General features: G+C 44.4%; 1 protein-coding gene across 1 annotated transcript in view; it reads left to right on the forward strand.

The window, feature by feature from the left end:
* Nucleotides 1–23,421, forward strand: part of DOCK5 (dedicator of cytokinesis 5) — an 852,732-nt gene that overhangs the window by 449,369 nt on the left and 379,942 nt on the right. Inside the window, exon 18 of the mRNA XM_078666602.1 lies at nt 9,975–10,155. Within this exon, the coding sequence (XP_078522728.1) occupies nt 9,975–10,155 (181 nt within the window). The remainder of the gene's footprint in view (nt 1–9,974; nt 10,156–23,421) is intronic.

Below are 23,421 nucleotides of genomic sequence, written 5' to 3' on the forward strand. Positions count from 1 at the left end.
ACGGTGGCAGAAAGGGCTCTACATACACTAGATGTTAAAAGAGCCATTTTGTACTACATAGAAAGAACACAAGACTTCAGGAAAACTAAACAACTATTTGTAGCATTTTCCCCAACACATAAGGGCAATCCTATCTCTAAAGCAGGCATCGCAAGATGGATTGTAAGATGTATACAAATATGTTACATTAAAGCAAAGAGAACATTAACTGTTCCTCCTAGAGCTCATTCCACAAGAAAACTAGGAGCATCTATGGCATTCTTAGGGAACATTCCCCTAGATGACATATGTAGAGCAGCAACTTGGTCTACACCACATACATTCACAAAGCACTACTGTGTTGATGTACAGGCTGCACAACAAGCCAGAGTGGGCCAAGCTGTATTAAAAACTCTATTTCAGACAGTTGCGACAGACACTGGTGACCACCGCTAGGGAGGTAACTGCTGTACAATCTATTCATAAATGTACCATCTGCAGCCCATATGCCTCGAACGGAATATGCTACTTACCAGTATGCATCTGTTCTTGGCATAGAGGGCTGCAGAGTGGTACATGCCCTCCCTGCCTCCCCGGAAACCTGTGTCTGTCCCAACATTATCTTATTTAGATACATTTACATGGGCATATCTTTATGTACTACACTACACTACTCCATCTAACCCTACTATGGCAAAACAATCTAAGGATGGAGCCGATGCCCATGTGCACTAACACCGAGAGGAGGAGTCACCTATGACGACAAAGACTTCTCCAGAAGAAAAACAAAGTGCAATCATCCGAGCCCAACACCAGATGGCGATCTATTCATAAATGTACCACTCTGCAGCCCTCTATGCCAAGAACAGATGCATACTGGTAAGTAGCATATTCCATATCATACACAATAAAAAAGTGTCACTCCAGTCCCAAGCACAAACAGATCGTTCATCTCCCGGCCACTCAATCCCCAAGTTTGGAAATAAGCGACTAGGGCATAATAGGAAATTAAGTGTGTGTGTGTGTGTGTGTTGAGGATGGGGGCAAGGAAAGCACTCGCAGGATTTCGAGGAGCATGGCACATGCACCTATAAACCCGCACAAAAAGTTACGGTCTTAACATTTTAAACATAAATATATTGTCTACTGAGTAAAAACCAGCGAGAAACTGCACATTCAAACCTGTGCCCGCCCTGCTAAGGTTTCAGCTGACCGAACCTGATAAATGAGCGAGAAATGACCTAGTTTGAAGTTTAAGTGTGGGTTGAGTATATTTCTTGTACTTCTCCATTTTGCACCTGTCTCGGGGTAAAGACGGACCCCGCGCATTTTTTTTTAAATCTCTCATGCCTGGCTGGCCTTTCCATCTTTAGCATTTATGACTTTTAGTAACTGTATGCACCTTTTGGTATGCGCTGGGGATCTCTCAGGGGAATTTCATACGAGGCTCTTTACACAATCAGTCTTACAGATTGTACGGCTCTAGGAGGATAAAAGCCTGAGTCAGCCCTGCAAGGGCTGCACTTGTGACTCCAGGCTGTTGAGGGCGTCCACAGCCGTAGCTTAAAATAACCGATCCTTCCCCCAGGCACAATCCTCCTCAATTGTCTATTTTTTAAGACCAGAAGAACACATTTCCGTCTTGCAATTATTAGCGCTGCTAACAGAATCTTGTACTTAAGACTGCGCGGGCGATTCTTCATGGCTGGACATTTGTGGTGTTTGTTTTCTTGCAGTTTTAGGATTCTCCGTGGTGACCTGTTGTTCTGCCTCGCTGGTACCGCAGCCGGCTCGTAGTGAGTGCAGAGTGAGTGTGCAGAGTAGTGAGTAGTGAGTGCAGAGTGAGTGTGCAGAGTAGTGAGTAGTGAGTGCAGGGTAGTGAGTGCAGAGTAGTGAGTGCAGAGTAGTGAGTGCAGAGTAGTGAGTGCAGAGTAGTGAGTGCAGAGTAGTGAGTGCAGAGTAGTGAGTGCAGAGTAGTGAGTGCAGAGTAGTGAGTGCAGAGTAGTGAGTGCAGAGTAGTGAGTGCAGAGTAGTGAGTGCAGAGTAGTGAGTGCAGAGTAGTGAGTGCAGAGTAGTGAGTGCAGAGTAGTGAGTAGTGAGTAGTGAGTAGTGAGTAGTGAGTAGTGTAGTGAGTAGTGAGTAGAGTAGTAGAGTAGTGAGTAGAGTAGTAGAGTAGTGAGTAGAGTAGTAGAGTAGTGAGTAGAGTAGTTAGTAGTGAGTGCAGAGATGTGAGTGCAGAGATGTGAGTGCAGAGTAGTGAGTAGAGTAGTGAGTAGAGTAGTGAGTAGAGTAGTGAGTAGAGTAGTGAGTAGAGTAGTGAGTAGAGTAGTGAGTAGAGTAGTGAGTAGAGTAGTGAGTAGAGTAGAGTAGTGTAGTGAGTAGTGAGTGCAGAGTATTGAGTAGTGAGTAGAGTAGTGAGGTGAGTAGAGTAGTGAGGAAAGTAGTGAGTGCAGAGTAATGAGTAGTGAGTAGAGTAGTGAGTAGAGTAGTAGAGTAGTGAGTAGAGTAGTAGAGTAGTGAGTAGAGTAGTTAGTAGTGAGTGCAGAGATGTGAGTGCAGAGATGTGAGTGCAGAGATGTGAGTGCAGAGATGTGAGTGCAGAGATGTGAGTAGAGTAGTGAGTAGAGTAGTGAGTAGAGTAGTGAGTAGAGTAGTGAGTAGAGTAGTGAGTAGAGTAGTGAGTAGAGTAGTGAGTAGAGTAGTGAGTAGTGAGTAGAGTAGTGTAGTGAGTAGTGAGTGCAGAGTATTGAGTAGTGAGTAGAGTAGTGAGGTGAGTAGAGTAGTGAGGAAAGTAGTGAGTGCAGAGTAATGAGTAGTGAGTAGAAAGTAGTGAGTAGAGTAGTGAGTAGAGTAGTGAGTAAAGTAGTGAGTGCAGAGTAATGAGTAGTGAGTAGAGTAGTGAGTAGAAAGTAGTGAGTAGAGTAGTGAGTAGTGAGTGCAGAGTAGTGAGTAGTGAGTAGACTAGTGAGTAGAGTAGTCAGTAGAGTAGTGAGTGCAGAGTAGTGACTAGAGTAGTGACTAGAGTAGTGAGTGCAGAGTAGTGAGTGCAGAGTAGTGAGTGCAGAGTAGTGAGTGCAGAGTAGTGAGTGCAGAGTAGTGAGTAGTGAGTGCAGAGTAGTGAGTAGAGTAGTGAGTAGACTAGAGTAGTGAGTAGTACATCACAGGCAGCAGCTGTGCAAGCTTCTTACGCTCACAAGGAGACCACAGGCAGCTGAGGTGCAAGCTTCTCCCACTCACAAGAAGGACATCACAAGCAGCAGCGGTGCAAGCTTCTCACACTCACAAGAACGACATCACAGGCAGCAGCAGTGCAAGCTTCTTACACTCACAAGGAGACCACAAGCAGCAGAGGTACAAGCTTCTCACACTCGCAAGAAATACATCACAAGCAGCAGTGGTGCAAGCTTCCCTTACACACTGACAGCAGGTACTGTGCCAAGGCAGCAGCAGCAACAGAGCAAGAGTCCCTTACGAAGAACAGGCACAGCACAGAGATGCTCAATGCAATCTTCTCATACTCACAGGCAGCAGCGGTGCAAGCTTCTCACACTCGCACGAAGGACATCACAGGCAGCAGCTGTGCAAGCTTCTTACACTCACAAGGAGACCACAGGCAGCTGAGGTGCAAGCTTCTCCCACTCACAAGAAGGACATCACAAGCAGCAGCGGTGCAAGCTTCTCCCACTCACAAGAAGGACATCACAGGCAGCAGCTGTGCAAGCTTCTTACACTCACAAGGAGACCACAGGCAGCTGAGGTGCAAGCTTCTCCCACTCACAAGAAGGACATCACAAGCAGCAGTGGTGCAAGCTTCCCTTACACACTCACAGCAGGTACTGTGCCAAGGCAGCAGCAGCAACAGAGCAAGAGTCCCTTACAAAGAACAGGCACAGCACAGAGATGCTCAATGCAATCTTCTCATACTCACAGGCAGCAGCGGTGCAAGCTTCTCACACTCGCACGAAGGACATCACAGGCAGCAGCTGTGCAAGCTTCTTACACTCACAAGAAGACCACAGGCAGCTGAGGTGCAAGCTTCTCCCACTCACAAGGACATCACAAGCAGCAGCGGTGCAAGCTTCTCACACTCACAAGAACGACATCACAGGCAGCAGCAGTGCAATCTTCTTGCACTCACAAGGAGACCACAGGCAGCAGAGGTGCAAGCTCCTCACACTCACAAGAAGGACATCACAGGCAGTAACGGTGCAATATTCTCACACTCACAAGGAGATCACTGGCAGTACACACCACATGAACACACTCCATAACACATAGCAACAATACATTGGCATTTACAATGCCATTAGCTCAAACTCAAATAAATCCGAGCCCGATTGCATTTCTAATGCTTGTTAAAGTTGGGAACCAAAATTGCCGATCTCCAAGACTCAGGGATATTGCCCTCCACCACACTCCTTAACACATTTGTTAAGACAGGACCCCATAAGTGTATATTCGATTTAAAACGGTCAACTGGAACCCCATCAGGGCAGGCTTAGTTGAAACAACATTATACTGTGGATGTCTGTCAATAGGTTGGAATACTCCCATGAAATGGGTTACTCACACAGCTTCAGGGATCAATTTCCACCTTGGAACTATCTTGGTCAGAAAAGAACGGAAGATTAATTACCTCCCAAAACTTGGTGCTGACCCTTAATGAAGCAGCAGCTGACAAGTATTCCCAGGCTTTAGTTCATAATTCCCTTCTCCTTTCTTCCAATATGTTCTTATAGTCGCACCTAGCCTTTTGGATATCTGCTAGGCAACGGGGCGTTAATTTGAATGTGGACTTTAAACGTTTATGGGCTGCAGTACAGGCAGCACTTAAGGGGGCCTCCTGTATTGGTCTCCAGGAAGTCAAACCCTCTGTTATTGACTAACATAAATGTTTATATTCCATTAATACAGTTGTGTGGGTAGCGTTTTCTGACAAGCATACCATAATGAACTCCATATTTTCTTGAACTATTTTATCTGATGGAGACATCTAGCCACAGATTCCTTCTCTTAGAATCCTTCCCAGGCACCAGACTAGATCCTAAGATTTTCTCAGCAGTACCTTCGCGTGCTGGTAGAGGGCGTAGAGCGACTCCACAGCAATGTCCTCTCCGGATGTGAGGTGAACGGAGACCATATAAGCCCTCCCCGACACGCTAACGTCCGTTCCTTCTTTTCTGTGCTAACACACGGATCTGCACTGAAGTTCCTCTGCCTGTTTTCGCCTACTTGATGCTTTTCATCAGCAGAGCAGTATGCCTTTCTTCAATCTCCTCGGGGATCAAGCCTTGTGGTCCTGTGGTTGACAATTGTCCGCCACGGATTATCACTCAAAATGCATGTGGTGTCTGGATTAGCACCACGACTCCGATGAGTGCAACTCTTGTCAGCAGCTCCGACTGAAAGCGCTCAGGGAACGTTGCATTTAGCTTCTGGCAGCGCAGATGTGACAGTCTTTGACGTCTGCTCATCATCCTTAGTCCATTAAGCGTTCTAGGGACCAACGGCTCGTCCATGCTAGGAGCCGTTCATGTGGGCGTCATTTGCTTTCGACATCTGGAGGTAAGTCTTCGAGCCGGCTGTCAAAGTTGAGGCATCACCTGCCTTCATTGCCTACCCCGCTCTTCATTTGAATTGCAGAGGCATGAGTCCGAACCACCTCTCCCTACCTGTCCTCGGGTCAGGGCATCTTTGACCCAGAGAAGACAATATTATCTATCTCTTTTTTGTTTTGGGTCGTCACCTCCCTCTGGAGCGCCCGGCCTCTGGTGTCTAACACCTCAGTGGCGTCAATGAACAGCCCATCGCAGCTCCCACCTTCGGCTCCCTTCTGGTTTATCATTCCAATGTTTGCATTGGGCTCTTGTCTGCCACTCTAGTGATGGTGTTGTCGAGCCAATCGACGCTCCTTTTGATGTCGAGGCGTCGCCTTCTTTGCGCCGACCGGCTTCGGTTACAGCGCCAGTTGCGGTATCGATGAAGCTAATCTTCTCAGACTCCCTTCCTCTAGTTTTCCCTTTTGATGACCATGGTTGTGGAAGTACTACAAAAGAAAGGTTTGGTGTGTTCTCCTCCAATTCTGGACTAGGTATCACCCCCTATACAATCTAGCAGCTTACCTGACTTGGGTGACGCTGGTGCCTGAGAATATTCACCAGCCTCCTGTCTCCTCCTGGTTTGCCTATAGAGGGGCATTCCATGCTGGTGGATGTGCTCAATTGCGTTTCGGTTGCCCTGGATTTGCACCTTCTCTCCGTAGAATTGTCAACAGACCCCTTAACTGGTGTTCTACACTCAGCCTAGTCTAATGTTGAGCCTGTACTCCCTTATAGTGACAGTCTTTTCGATATCCTGTTGGGTGCTTGGGCTAAACCTGAAACAGTGCTCCCTGTGGATAGCTCTATTTCTCACAGGCATCGCCCGGCCCTAAAGGATCTTTCTTGTCTACTTCAACATCCCTCTACTAGAGGTTTTGTGGTTCAGGCTGCTTTAGCCACTCACAATATTGACGTTCTTACCCCTGTTCCTCCGGAAAGAGAAGCCAGGAAATTTGACACTTGCGGTAGGCATATTTTCTCTTCTAGCACTGTTCTGCGCTTGCTGAACACTTCTTGTGTGCACACTGCACTTCTCCTATGCCTTGTGAAACTCTTGCCCTCCTTTCTGGATGAAGCCTGGAATGCTCTTGTTCTCCTGGTACAAGATGGGCAGCAAGCTGCCACACTTAGCATCGCGGTGTATGGATACTACCGATTCTGTTGGTCAGGCTATGGCCTTTTCCATTGCTCTACTTTGGCGCGCATGGTACTTCTATGATTTTGGAGGCTGTGCATACTGCTTTGACTGATATGCCTTTTGATGGCACCTCTCTTTTTGGTGCAAACGCCAACTCAGCTTTATATCACCTCGGAGATAGTCATTGTGATATGGAGTCTCAACTCTGTTGTTGTACTAAGGTCTTTGGAGACGGTTGTTTCCACTTGTTTTGATTCTTTTCCGCCTTCATAGGCGAGTTCTTCTCTCTCCTCCAGGGATACAACCGGTGTGGTGGTCCTGCTTTCTTCTGCTACTTTATGTCTCATTGATGCCGTCTGTGACTGGTTTTGTTTCCAGCCATCTGGAATTTATCCTACTTTGCGGCCTCCCTGAGAGTCTGTTCGTTAGCTTCTTTTGCTGCCTGAATTTCTTGAAAAATCTATAGTGCTCCCTTTCTATATGAAAATGATTAGTCATTTAAGTCTCCTGGACAAAAATAATGTCAATAAATGAAACAAAATGTAACCAGTCTGGGTTCTTTGCTTTAAGCGAGCACCCACAATGTTCATATTACCATGGCCAAACCTTTTGAATGGACTTTTGTTTTTTACCTGTGATTTTATTACTAAGTTTTGATAACCAAGGCCGTGAACATTTGTGACTATACAGGCAGCCTCTGGCATGTGAGTGTTCCCTGGTTGGCCTAGGAACAGTAGTGTTACTGATGTACTTTAAAATAGTATCTGAGCCGCAAAATCTTAAACAGACAGTACAAATATGTATATAAGTATAAATTTAGAAATGCGGGGACATGTCCCTTACATGACTAACATTAAATTGAATTATACTAAGACGTGTTATCTACACCCCTGATGATAGATAGTTATGAAATTTCAAATGCAATACTGTAGAGCTGGGACGTAAATTAAATAAAGGTATGATTACTACGCATAGCACAAAAATATGTACTGTATGGTTTATAGCCTAATTAATGACACTCTTTGTTGTTTGGCCCAAAATTGGATAAGCATGCTTTTAGCAATTTTAGATCGTAATAACATCAAAATCCCAAACTTTGCTATGATACCTCTTATCATAAGATGGGAAATCGCCTTGCATATATGTACTAAAGAATGCCTGTAGGGGACTCAGTTGAACTATTCTCATCAAGACAAACTCCTTATCCTTTCTTCCACTATAGGCATAGGTCATTAAGCTGTGATAGTTTTACCTCCATTTCATAAACCTGATTTAGATTTTAAGGCCCTACTTTTCACAATAGACCAGCTCAATAAGGAGAGAAATTTGAACCAGAAAACGAATCACTGTAGATTTCCCAGTTTCATTGAACCTCAAAAACTCTGCCATACTGTTTTTGATGCTTTAGATGGCGAAGTTGGATGTCAAACAATATTCAATATTCATTTACAATTTCTTGATGGAGATGAACAAATAAATTCTATGAGCTATAATATCAGATCAAATGGTCTTGATTATTGATTGGTCAGTTTCTCCTGGACCTTTTTTTCAAGATAATACTGAAAATAGTGCAGCCACATCACCCAGGAGAATACTCCAAAAAAACCATCCGATTACAGACAAAAACACTGGGACTTGAACGAGCTGTCTTAGTGATGTTTAGTGCCATCAATGCTCCATAATTCTGGCCCACATGTTACCATCCTAATTGACTGGGCTGAGTAGCTCTGCATGGTAGTACCCACATCTGAACATTTTGCAGTAGGGCAGAAATGTATTTGACTATCCGGGCATTCAGGAAACATTTACCACATGCAGTTATACATCACTTGTTTAATAGTGCACACATGTCATTTAATACTTTTATGAAAGGGCCCAGTTTGTTTAATACACCTCTGTTTTATTAGTGAGTTAAAATTCAGTTGGCCTTTTTTCCAAAATTATCATATTTTAGTTTAATAAAATTTAAACAAATCTTCTATCATCAATCTAATGTAAAATTACACTTTTGGGAAGACTTTCTAAGAATTGTTTCAATTTGTAACTTTGTTCTTTTTAAAAAAGAGAATTGAGTATTTAAGTTTATGAGAAAGGCTTTTCTGCTACTTTTCAGTTCATTCACTTGAAGGGTCTGTTAAGCACTTTGTAAGTTTAGTTAAAATGGAGGAGCAAAAACAGATAGTGGAAAAGTAGTGGGATGGCAGAATGTGTTAGTGGATGGATTCATGGAAAATACTGAAGGTCTGATGTAGTGCTGAGTGGAAGAGAATATCCTTTGATTTGTGAAGAAAGTGCTGTTACCATAGCGGAATTTACCAGTAGCATTAGATGCACTGGCGGAAGGCGGAAGAGATTTCATCACTGATTCTTCAGATTTAGTATTTTCGTTAGACTTTTTGCCACCTTGCCCTCTATCAAGCCCTAAATCCCTATAGTGATTAGCCCTGAAAACATTATAATAATGTTGTCGGCTTAGTCAGATTTCGCGATTATCCCATTCTTGTTTGCCCATAGAGTTAAAGTCCACCAAAAGAAAGAGAACGCTATTCAACTAGCATGGTTTCCGAGTGAAACTATATTTTCAGTAATACAGACCAACCTTGCCCTGTTTACAGCAGTTTTTTTGGAAGATTTTTGAAGGTAGCGTTTGTTCACTGGTTGCGACTCTGTTGGTTACTTAAGAGAAAAATTGAGTCAGATGTTTTGGCCATAGGAGTTGAGTGCTTGGAACATCCTGCCAGGAACCATTTGTAATTGGTAGGGCTACCTTTTTTCTACCTTCTAGAGAGTTCAATATAATTATTTAACACAGGTGTACATTGGATATATGGTTTGGAGATTTCAGTCTACTTGTAACAATTTTCTGTTGGGTGCATTGGGACCCAACCATGGTTGTGTTCTTTATTCTTAATTATCACACACACTGAATCTCCAGCCTGCCACACCCCAGTAAATAAATCATGTATTTGCCTCTTTGAGAGGAATTTTCTAAAAGGTACAGCCTCCTATTTACTTATTTGTTGCCTGCATTATTTTTAGTACTCGTCAGTCCATTTTGCCCAGTTTAGTGGCTGTGAGAAAGAAAATAAATCTTCCAACACCAATTACCTCACTATTGTAAGATAAGCCTAGTGGAGGTCTTTGGTAGAACATAGTAAATGACAGGACACTTTGTTGACTTAGCCCACTTTCCTTTTGGCACATTCCATTATTACATGAAGCATATGTCAAGAATAATTTTATGATATCTTCATCAGGGTGACAGCAAGAAAGTGGATGACGTGAAGTGTTATCTGATGTTCCCTGGCACAAAAGAAGAATCGGAGGAGAAGGAGGGCCAGTGGCTGAGGAGTCCTCATCATTCAGCTAGCCTTGTGTCCACCAAAGACAGCTTCCTGATCTATACCCTCACCTGTTCCACAAAACTAACCCAGAATGGTGAGTTTAATGATAACATCCTATGCACAGGTTTGGGGCCTCTCAAATTTGTTTCATTGTTGGTAGGTATCCTCTGCAAAGGTAGCTGTGTTTTTACTGCCTCATCAGTAAATTTTCTTTATTTTGAATATCATCAGCAGAGAAGCAGCTTTGATTTTAAATATTTTGTTTAGCTGCGAACAGATATTCCATTGGTACACATCTATATTTCTAGTGGCAGTAAGGTCTGATAATGCACAGAATGGAGATATTAAAATTAGATAATAATAAACTGAACGAACCATGTTCGAGGCATGTGAGCTGTAGATCACATGCTTTACATACTTCTGCCATCTAGTGTTGGGTCTGGATGTTTGCAAGTGGTTTTTCTTCGAAGAAGTCTTTCCAGTCACTAGGTAGATGACTCCTCCTTTCGGGGTTAGTGCGCATGGGCATCAAATCCATTGTTAGATAGTTTTTTCCGCCATCGGGTTCGGACGTGAATTGCTGCACTCCGGTTCGACAAAGTTTCTCCAGTTTGCCTTGGTGCACAAGACACTCGCCCTCAACGTTTGAGTTTTTGATCGCGTAATACCATTCTCTGCATATCATATTTGCTGAGAAAAACCTCTTTCGATTGGATAGCTTGTGGAAGGTCGTCAGGCCTACCCACGTCGGTCCACCTCTCAGTAGATGGAACAGACTCCATTTAAATTCTGCCCTTGGTGCCACGCAAAGTTTTCACACACCGACTCACACGAACTGTGCAACCTGTGCTTGTCTCCAGAGCACAGCGAACAGGATTGCGATGCATGTAAGGCTTTCCGATCAAAGAAAATGCTTTGCGACCGTCTGGCTCAATGTCGCGACATGCAGAGGCTACACACAAGTTCCATTCAGACCTCTGTGGAGAAGATTCAAAACAAGAAGCCGGAGATGCTATGAGAGCTGAAGAGAAACAAGACCCAATCTCCATCTCGACTCCGGCTCCGAGGGGGACGAAGACATCCTGCAACGGCAGCGTATCATAACTACAGATCCTCTCTTGCCCCAAAGTTCACCTCAGCCCAAGATGAAGGCTTCGGACCAACGCCTGCCTCCGGGCGATGGTCGCCACCGAGAACATGTTTCCGATGCCCCGCCCGGCACCGAAACATACCCAAAAGCCTTCTGGCTCCAAACAGCCGTAATAATATGGGCACTGAGCCGAAACCTTCGGGATCGAAGTCAAAGACAGGCTCCACTCCACCCCCTTCAACGCGAGAACGTCTTCGGATCCAAAATCCGCTGCATCCAAAACCCCGGCACCCAAAACACCGGCACAGAAGCCTTCGCCACCGAAACAAACGGATGTGCCCATTCCATCCAAAGAACAACATTTCGATGCTCCGCCCTCCAATCCAGTTTCGAAACAGCTGGAGCTATATATTCACCCAACAACTGGAAATATTACCACAAAGGTGACAATGAAACTCAAACCTGAGACAGAAGAGGTCTACCACATTCCTTTAAAAAGGAAAAATGTTGGTACTAATCCTTCTCCTCCCCCTCTTCTATCACCTCCTTCTCCTCAGTTTCAACCATTACTAATTTCACCTGAGCACTCACCACCACGTACACCTGAAGATCAAGATGATGGGGATGGGAATGGGGCTGGGTACAATGAGCCAATACCCGCAGACCCCTGGTCAGACTACAACACCAATTCCCCCACAGGGAATTATCCTGATCTATACCCTACTAAGCCTTCTCCCCTGGACCACATTGTAGGATATGTAGAACTGTTGGGTAGACCATTACTAATTTCACCTGAGCACTCACCACCACGTACACCTGAAGATCAAGATGATGGGGATGGGAATGGGGCTGGGTACAATGAGCCAATACCCGCAGACCCCTGGTCAGACTACAACACCAATTCCCCCACAGGGAATTATCCTGATCTATACCCTACTAAGCCTTCTCCCCTGGACCACATTGTAGGATATGTAGAACTGTTGGGTAGAGTTGGTAACTACCATGGGGTTCAGCTGCATAAGGAATCCCTGGAAGAGGATTTTCATTTCAAGACTCTTAGTAGTACACAAACGTCCTCGCACACACTACCCATGCTCAAGAGTATGATCAGACACGTAGACGATATTTTTAATGATCCCGACAGGGCACGTTTCCTCACCCCAAGGGTAGACCAGAAATATAAGCCAGCACCATCAGATCCAGCATACATAAAGGGGCAGTTACCATTGGATTCCTTGGTATTTTCCAATGCATGCAAAAGGGCCAATTCACAAACAACAGGTCAAAGAATCTAAGCTGCTAGATAGCTTCGGGGAAAAGAGTAGCCTCTCAGACTGTGAACATTTGGCGCATCGCCAATACACAAGCACTGTTAGCTAGATACGACATGGCGCATTGGGATAAAATGGAGCAGGCGCTCCAATTCCTACCTGATGAGCACAAGTCCAAGACGCATGACCTAGTGCAGGAGAGACAACTCATTTCCAATAATTCTATTAGGTGCGCCCTAGATGCTGCAGACACTGCAGCCAGAGCTGTCAACACCAGCGTCCTTTTAAGAAGGCATGCCTGGTTATGTATTTCTGGATTCAAACCAGAGGTTCAAACTTCTATCCTGAACACACCATTTAACAAGGAGCACCTCTTTGACCCTGTGGTAGATTCCTCACTAGAAAAAATGAAGGACACAGAAGTGGCCAAATCTATAGTAGCCCTTCAATTAACCCCAGGACGTAGTTCCTTTTGTTGCTCCTTCTACTGCGTAGGGTCCAAAAATACTTCCTCAGATACTGCCACCACCACCTACAAAGGCAACAATAAACCCTCTGCCTCTAAGGGTTACTTCAGAGGGGGTTACATAGGCAACAATGGCAAAGGTAGAGGTAGAAGCTCCAAAACACGTGCCTCCCCCCTCCAAAACCAAACAGTGACTTGCCTACAGACCCGACCATTTAACACCTTTCAGGGGGCGTCTTTCACATTTCCTACCTGTCTGGCAGTCCATAACTACAGACAAATGGGTACTGGAAATGATCTGTTCTGGTTATTGCCTGGAGTTTACCAACAATCCTCCAAACATTCCTCCATGTTCACACAAACTGTCAACGGCTATAGAGCCAATACACTACAATACCACGGGTCGGGCGTATACTCCTTTTACTTTCTCATACCCAAAAAGTAGGGTTCTCTCAGACCAATCTTGTAAATATTTACATACAGTCAGACCATTTTCACTTGGTAACACTTAAACAAGTGCTCTCTCTCTACTCTAGACTTAAAGGACGCCTACTCTCATATTCCAATCCATCCAGCTCATCGCTAATTTGTCAGATTTGTGGTAGTGGGCCAACATTACCAGTTCAAGGTACTCCCTTTTGAGTTACACTGCTCCCAGAGTCTTTACAAAATGTCTGGCATTAATCGCTGGTCATCTAAGAAGACAACACATTCATGTCTTCCATTACTTGGACGACTGGCTCATCAAAGCCAGTACGTATCCAAAGTGTCTCCAACATACTCACAGGTCACTACAGTTACTGCACCAACTGGGGTTTATAGTCAATGTGTTTAAATCGCATATCCAACCTTCTAACACTCAAAATTACCTAGGAGCCACTTTAGATACTCAAAAGGCTCTGGCCTTTCCCAATGCAGCCAGAATCTGCAACATTCAGAAGCTAGTTCTCCAGTTTCACTCCAATCACTCGCTTCAAGCTCCATTGTGTATGCAGCTACTGGGAATGATAATCTGTTAACCGATCTTCTGTTGCTAAGCAGCCATTCTCATCTGCAGTGGTGAAACAACAAAATGTATTAAAAGAACGGCCCTTCATAGACCCAGTTCCACAGACTATGCTATCAGCGGACGCATCCCTCACTGGCTGGGGGGCTCATCTTCAGCACCACACAGTGCAAGACTTGTGGAGTCAACAGCAAAAATCTCTCCACATAAACCATCTAGAGCTGCTAGCAGTCTTTCTAGCGCTCAAAGCATTTCAGACTCACTAGTCGGCAAAAATGTCCTAGTTCATTACAACAACATGACAGCTTTGTATTACATACAAAAACAAGGGGGGACACAGTCTTTCCAACTGTCACACTTGGCCCAAGACATTTGGAGGTGGGCCATTCACCCTAAAATCTATCTTCTAGCGGAACACCTCCCAGGAGTGAACAATCAGATTGCTGATCTCCTCAGCAGACAGAGACAGCAAATACATGAATAGGAGCTTCACCCTCAAGTTCTCCTCCCATACTTTCAAAGTTTGGGAGTTCCTCAAATAGATCTTTAGTCACATACCAAAACGCAAAATGCCCAAACTTGGCCTCCAGGTACCCAAACCCACTCTCCAAAAGCAATGCACTATGGATGAACTGGTCAGGGATATTTGCCTACGCTTTTCTGCATCTCCCACTCATTCCATTAGTGGTCCGGAAACTCAGGCAAACATCCCTCACACTGATCCTAGTAGCTCCCACATGGGCCCGTCAACCGTGGTTCACCTCCCTGTTGGAGGTGTCACTAGTTCCACATCAAAAGCTGCACCTCACATCCAGGCTCCTTACACAGAGCCATGGAGAAATCAGACACCCAGATCCGAAACAACTGAACCTCGCGATCTGGCTCCTGAAGTGGTTATCTAAATCTCCCACCACAGACTGTATGAACATCATCAGAGAGACCAGAAGACCTACGACAAGAGACTAAACTTTTTGTTATCTATGGCAATAACAGCATCCATCCTCTTGATGCTTCAATACAAAATATCATTTGTTACCTGTTACACTTGCAACAGTCAGGATTAGCTTACACTTCTATCCAACTACATCTCGCTGCAAAAGCTGCTTATCTACAAAATAGGCAACATTTATCGCTTTTCGGAGTGCCAGTATTCAAAGCATTCGTGGAAGGACTCATAATAGTTATACCACCAAGACTTCCACCTGCTCCAGTGTGGAATCTTGAGATAGTCCTCACAAGATTAATGGGCCCACCTTTTGAACCCATGCTTAAATGTGAGCCACAGTTTCTCCTAGAAAACTGCTTTCCTCATTGCTATCACTTCACTGAGGAGAGTAGGTGAACTACAGGCACTTACTATAGAAGAACCTTTTTCCATCTTCACAGCGATAAAGGGGTTCTTCGTACTAACCCCAAATTTCTATCAATCAGTTGAATTACCGGTATTCTTTCCTCAACCTGATTCTGTGGAATCATAAGAGCCTTTTTATATTACATTGAAAGAACAAAATCATTTCATAAGACTAAACAACTTTTTGTTGCTTTTGCACCACCACACAAGGGCAATCCCATATCCAAGACAGGTTTTGCCAGATGGCTTGTTAAATGCATTCAAACTTGTTATGCAAAAGCAAAGAGAAAGAGAGCATTAATAATACCCCCTATAGTGCATTCCAACCGCAAAATAGGGGCTGCTATGGTTTTCTTAGGAAACATCCCAATAGTTGACATTTGTAAAGCTGCAACATGGTCTACACCTCACACATTCACCAAACACTATGTTGTAGATGTGTTAGGGAGACAACAAGCTAATGTGGGCCAGGCAGTACTTTGAACACTATTTCAGACAACTCCAACAGCTACAGGTTATACATTGGGAGAATACTGCTGTATAATCTAGGCAAAGCATGTGATCTACAACTCGCATGCCTCGGATGGATAATGTTACTTACCCAGTAATCATCTGTTCTTGGCATGTAGAGCTGTAGATTCACATGTGCCCACCCGCCTCTCCGGGTACCTGTACCTGTTGCAGTTCTCTCTCTTACTATATATACATACACATGACATCTCTATTCTTTGCTTTCTAACTCCATTCTCACCCTCTGTGTGAAAATAATCTAACAATAGAGTCGATGCCCAAGCACACTATCACTGAAAGGATGAGGCACCTACCTCGTGACTGGAAAGACTTCCTAGAATAAAAACAACTTGCAAACATCCAGACCCAACACTAGATGGCGGGTGTATGCAAAGCATGTGAATCTAAAGCTCTACAAGCCAAGAAAAAAGGCTTACTGGGTAAGTAACATTATCCTTGCTGTAAAATCATTAATTAGATGCAGACAAGTGGAAAGTAATGCTCTTAGGGCACAGAAATCTGGGGAGCAGTATGTTAGGGTCTGTGGAGCTAAAGGTAACAAAACATTGTTAGGAACTTGATATTCCCTTGTCAGATGATCTTAAAGTGGCCGAATAATGTTGCATAAACTTTGACGGAGATTTACCTGGGATTGCCAGTAATGCAATGTTCGAGGCATATGGGCTGCAGATGGTACATTTATGAATAGATCGCCATCTGGTGTTAAGCTCGGATGATTGCACTTGTTTTTCTCTTGGAGAAGTCTTTTGTCGTCACGAGATCGATGACTCCTCCTTTGGGTGCTAGTGTGCATGCGCATCGGCTCCATCCTTAGATTGTTTTTTTCGCATCGGGTTCGGATGAGGATCGAAGCGCTCCGGATCGACTTCGACAAAAAAGTTATATTTCGGCGCGTATTCCCTTTCCAATTCGACGGTATTGTTATCGAGCGCGAGTACATTTCCATTTCGACGCGCTTCGACGTCAACAACACGATTTCCAACTGCTACGTCGACGAGAACAGGAGGCCCATCTCAACGTAGTCCAGCCCGGAGTCCATGGAAAGGACTCCATTCAAGAAATGTCCAACGTGTGGTGCTAAGTTTCCACACAAGGACCTACACGAAGTGTGTAACCTCTGCTTATCCCCTGAACACGAATCCAGGGACTGTGAAGCCTGCACGGCATTCTCCTCCAAGTCTACGATTAGAAACCGTCGAGCCCGAAGACACGAGGTGTCGAGAATGCAGTCACAGGCAATCCCGGAGCTGTTCGAGGACCAGCACCCCGAAGAGGAAGAAGAAGAGGGAGGATGAGGCGGGGTCGGGAGCGGACGAGTCTGACGTCAAAGAAATCGACGTTCATCAAACCGTGAGTGACAACGTCCCCTTACCAAAGAACCGACCCCGCACGGTGTCGACCCCGCCTTCGAGCCCGGTCAGACAACCGAAAAAAGTTTCCGACGCCCCGCCTTCGGGCCCGGCAACGAAACCGAAACACTCGGTCTCCCACCATGTTGGATCCGAGAAACGGCCCACCTCGACATCGACACCGAAGCTCCATACAAAGGAAAGCTCGAAGTCGAAACATTCCATGTCAAAACCGAAACATGCTTCGACGTCGAAAACGTCCTAGACACCGAAAATATCGGATTCGAATAAACTTTCGGTGCCGAAAACACAAATGGACAGTCAGAAGAAAAAGCACCTTTCGGAACCAAAAACTTCGGTACCGACACTGGAGCATCAAACAGATCCCAAACAAAAGACTTTGTTTATTGATCCACAAACTGGCAAGGTAGTGACAGAACTACCTAAAAAGAGGAAGAATGAACAGTTGGACGACAGAAATCCTCCTCCTAAGAAGAGAACAATGGGGACAAATACAACTCCTCCCCTTTCTCCACAGCCTAGAGACACACCCTCTTCTCCTCTTCCTCACACTCTGCCAGCTATTCCTTTTACACCACGCCCATCTACACCTATAACAGATGTAGAAAGTGACATGGGAGAGGGGGAACATCCTAGGGATGATGAAGACACTGTCCCAGAGGATGCAAACCCATGGGAAGATTATAATGTAGGGTCAGATAATGATAACGACCCTGAACTGTATCCCTCAAAACCTTCACCACCTGATGATAATAAAGGTTTTGCACAGCTAATTAATAGGGCAGCAAAATACCACAAGGTAGAACCACATGCAGAACCTCAAATAGAGGATTTCCTGTTAGAAACACTACCTGCTGCACAAAGAACATCAGGAACACTACCAATGCTTAAGGGTCTCCTCAATCACACATCAGAAATATTCAAAGACCCGGTGAGGGCTAGGGTATTAAACCCAAGAATTGATAAAAAATATAAGGCAGCCCCAAAGGACCCAATATTTATCAAGGGACAAATTCCTCTAGACTCGCTAGTGGTCACAAACGCTCGTAAGAGAGCAAACTCATTAACTACAGGAGAAGCTCCGCCTCCAGACAAAGAGTCTAAGTTAATAGATGCCTCTGGCAAAAGAGTAGCATCCCAAGCGGCAAACAGCTGGCGCATAGCTAATACGCAAGCGCTACTTGCACGGTACGACAGAGCTCCTTATGATGAGTTAGAAAAACTCATCATGCATCTCCCTAAAGAACATCAAAAGAAGGCAGATCAGCTAATACAAGAAGGGAAGATAATAACTAATACTTCCATTAAGTGCGCCCTAGACGCAGCAGACACTGCAGCAAGATCCATAAACACAAGCATCATGCTAAGAAGACATGCAAGGCTCAGAGTTTCAGGGTTTAAACAAGAGGTACAAACATACTTATTGAACCAGCCTTTTGATGAGAAAACACTTTTCGGCTCAGGGACAGATGAGGCCTTAGAAAAGATGAAAAAAGATACAAAAAACGGCTAAGTCAATGGGAGCATTGCAACAGCCAACCCAAAGAGGTTCCTTTCGTAGGTCCACCTATAGAGGCGGATCCAAAAATACAGATACAAGTCAGCAACCAACCTCTTTTACACCAACATCACCCAGAGGTAATTCTAGAGGCAGTTACAGAGGTAACAACAACAAGGGTAGAGGTCGCGGAAACAACAACAACCGCAACTCTCCAACCCCAAAACAGTGACTTCATACAGCTCCCCCCAGACCATATAACACCGTTCGGGGGACGCCTATCACAGTTCCTACCTGTCTGGGAAAACATCACGCCAGACAGGTGGGTGAGACAAATTATCCAACATGGTTATTACCTGGAACTCACAGCTACCCCACCAAACATCCCCCCCAAACAGCGTCCAATGAGTCAAGATCACCTAACACTGTTAAAACAAGAAGTACTATCTCTACTAGGAAATCATGCCATAGAGAAGGTTCCACAACAACAACAAGGAACAGGAGTATACTCTCTATACTTCTTAATCCCCCAAAAAGACGGGTCTCTAAGGCCAATACTAGACCTCAGACCTCTCAATGCATACTTAAATTCTGAACATTTCCACATGGTCACGCTCCAACAAGTACTTCCTTTACTGAAGAAAGGGGACTTTCTTTCTACACTGCATCTAAAAGACGCTTACTTTCATATCCCAATTCACAAAGCCCACAGGAAATACCTCAGGTTTGTTGTAGAAGGACAACATTATCAATTCAAAGTCCTTCCATTTGGGGTCACAACAGCGCCAAGAGTGTTCACAAAATGCCTAGCAGTGGTTGCAGCTCACCTAAGAAGACAACAAATACATGTCTTCCCTTACTTGGACGACTGGCTAATAAAAGCCAAGTCACAAGAAGAATGTCTTCAAAGCACTCAAAGACAATTCAGTTGCTGCACCAGCTAGGGTTTACGCTGAACTACACAAAATCCCAACTGCAACCAAACAAGGTTCAACAATATCTAGTGGCTACTATAGACACAGAAAAAGTCAAAGTATACCCCAATCCAGTCAGGACTCAAACAATGCTTACATTCATTCAAAGATTTCAACCACAACACTCACTAACAGCGCGAGTGTTCATGCAGTTATTAGGGATGATGTCATCCTGCATACTGCTAATACCATATGCCAAACTACAAATGCGTCCACTGCAAGAATGCTTAGCGATACAGTGGAATCAGGCTCAAGGACAGATTACAGATCTGGTGTTGGTAGACGACCGCACACACCCTCTCTAAAGTGGTGGAACACAACAAATATTTCCAAGGGGCGGTCGTTCCTAGAACCAATTCCACAGGTGATAATAACAGCGGATGCATCGCTCACCGGATGGGGAGCGCATACGGAGAAATATACAGTACAGGGAAGATGGAGTGTACAGGAAAAAAGACTGCACATCAATCATCTAGAACTACTAGCAGTGTTTCTAGCATTAAAAGCCTTTCAAATGCACATTCTCAACAAAGCAGTCCTGATCATAACAGACAACATGACAGCAATGTATTATATTCAAAAACAGGGGGGGGACGCACTCTCTCCAACTATCCAGACTAGCGCAGGAAATTTGGAGATGGGCCATTCCTCAAAACATCTATCTATTAGCCGAACACCTACCAGGAGTTCAAAATCAGATAGCAGACATCTTAAGCAGACAGTCAGAACAAATACACGAATGGGAACTGCACCACCAAATACTGCAGCCATTCTTCCAAAGATGGGTACAACCAGAGATAGATCTCTTTGCCACTCATCAGAACGCAAAATGCCAAAGCTTCGCATCCAGGTACCCACACCACCTGTCGCAGGGCAATGCGTTATGGATAAACTGGTCCAACAAATTTGCATACGCTTTTCCCCCTCTCCCACTAATCCCATTAGTGGTTCGAAAGCTGCAACAACACTCGATGACCATGATATTAGTAGCACCCACGTGGGCACGACAGCCGTGGTTCACCACGCTCCTGCAACTCTCACAGGTGCCACACCAAAAGCTACGAATTTTACCCATGCACCTTACACAGAACCATGGAGAAATAATGCACCCAGATCCCAAACAACTGAACCTAGCGATCTGGCTCCTGAAATCTTAGAATTTGGATACTTAGATCTACCTCCAAACTGTATGGAGATCATTAAGCAGGCAAGACGTCCCACCACCAGAGCATTCTATGCAGCGAAGTAGAAAAGGTTTGCTGTATACTGTACCAGTAATAACATCAAACCTCTGGACGTATCAACAAAAAATATTATTTGCTACTTATTACACTTACAGCAATGTAATCTTGCTTACACATCTATTAGAGTACATCTAGCAGCTATAGCAGCGTACCTACAAAACAGGCAACATCTATCCCTGTTTAGAGTGCCAGCAATCAAAGCCTTCATGGAAGGCCTCAAAAGAGTCATTCCACCAAGATTGCCACCTTCCCCGGTCTGGAATCTCAACATAGTACTCACCAGACTAATGGGACCACCTTTTGAACCTATGCATAGGTGTGAAATACAATTCCTTACATGGAAGGTGGCCTTCCTTATAGCCATTACATCCCTCAGGAGAGTAAGCGAATTACAGGCATTGACAATACAAGAACCATTCCTACAGTTACACCAGAATAAAGTGGTTCTTAGAACAAACCCAAAGTTCTTGCCTAAAGTAATTTCAGCATTTCACATCAATCAACCAGTGGAACTACCAGTCTTTTTCCCAGAACCACAGACTGTAGCAGAAAGGGCCCTACATACATTAGATGTCAAAAGGGCAATATTGTACTACATAGAAAGAGCACTAAATTTCAGGAAAACTAAACAACTATTTGTAGCGTTTTCCCCAACACATAAGGGCGATCCTATCGCTAAAGCAGGCATTGCCAGATGGATTGTAAGATGTATACAAATATGTTACATAAAAGCAAAGAGAACATTAACTGTTCCTCCTAGAGCTCATTCTACACGTAAACTAGGGGCATCTATGGCATTCTTAGGAAACATTCCCCTAGTTGACATATGCAGAGCAGCAACTTGGTCTACACCACATACCTTCACAAAACACTACTGTGTTGATGTGCAGGCTACACAACAAGCCAGAGTGGGCCAAGCTGTATTAAAAACTATTTCAAACGGTTGCGACAGACACGGGTGACCACCGCTAGGGAGGTAACTGCTGTATAGTCTATTCATAAATGTACCATCTGCAGCCCATATGCCTCGAACGGAATATGCTACTTACCAGTATGCATCTGTTCTTGGCATAGAGGGCTGCAGAGTGGTACATGCCCTCCCTGCCTCCCCGGAAACCTGTGTCTGTCCCAACATTATCTTATTTAGATACACTTACATGGGCATCTCTTTCTGTATTCTATTACACTACTCCATCTAACCCTACTATGGCAAAACAATCTAAGGATGGAGCCGATGCCCATGCGCACTAGCACCCAAAGGAGGAGTCATCGATCTCGTGACGACAAAAGACTTCTCCAAGAGAAAAACAAGTGCAATCATCCGAGCCCAACACCAGATGGCGATCTATTCATAAATGTACCACTCTGCAGGCCCTCTATGCCAAGAACAGATGCATACTGGTAAGTAGCATATTCCTTACAGCTGATTCAGATGCAGCTGAATGCTTTATTTATGTGTGTAGGCTGTAAATTACAGTGGGGAGGACATGCAAGTTTAAAGGTGTATGTATTGTATATAATTCATAAGCAGCAGCAGGGCCCTCAATACTGATGTTCCAGAAGCAAGACTGCATACCTGGGTCCGTTCAAGAGTTTGACTTGGGGAGGATGGGAGTTTTCTGGTACGTCTTCGCAGAGGAATCATATCCACTTAGTCTTAGGACAGCCACCTCAAATGTGCATGTTTGAGAAATAGTGATACCACCTTGCCATTGCAGCTGGATGTGGATTAATTAAAAACTATAATAACCTAACTTTACTCCAGTTTTGGAAACGGAATAGGATGTTGGGGTGTATTCAAAAGGGTATAACCATGACATGATTTGTTACCACCACATATGTCATTGGAAAAGGTCCAATCTGGATTTTGTATCCAGTTCTGGAGAATTAATCTCTGTATGGCTAAATAAAGCTTGTGACAGTCTAAATATGGGCAACTAAAATGGTGCATGGTGTAAAACCCAGATTGTAAACTACAGCAGAGGCATATATTTTTCAGCAGAAAAGTAATGGTAGAGTTCATAGTGAAGATGTAGTAAAGGAAGTTATTTAGAAATCAGGTGTCTGAGAAATTACCTTTATTAAAAGACATTTCTTCATATACTGGTACATCACTGAGCATTGATAGTCTTGAGGAAGAGTCAGGGCAATTATAGACATATACTTTCTGCAAGGGTTATCTAAAAGCCCATATTCATTCTTCATTATCATCTAGAGAACTTTATGAGAAGAGTCTGCATTCTCAGCCCAGTTCCTGTAGCCAGTGTATATCACTAAACTTACCATCACATATGCTACAAGTCTCTGCAAATTGGTCTAGTGTTCATGGAGACTGCTCTGTATTCCGGACAAGCTTACTGTCACTGCTATCAGGGCATTTGGCCCCTAAGGCCCCTCCCTCCCACTGAAACTTAAGAACAGACTCGTAGACTCCAGCGCTGTGACCGCCCTGACTCGTGCAGAAGCGGTCGCTCCCCACACTCCCTGGCCACCACCTGGTATCGTAGCGCTTTACCGCTTCACCGCTCTTTGCTGCAAATTCCTAATTGTGCTCTGCTT

This window comes from Lissotriton helveticus, chromosome 11, assembly GCF_964261635.1.
Source record: "Lissotriton helveticus chromosome 11, aLisHel1.1, whole genome shotgun sequence".
NCBI classification, from domain to species: Eukaryota; Metazoa; Chordata; class Amphibia; order Caudata; family Salamandridae; genus Lissotriton; species Lissotriton helveticus.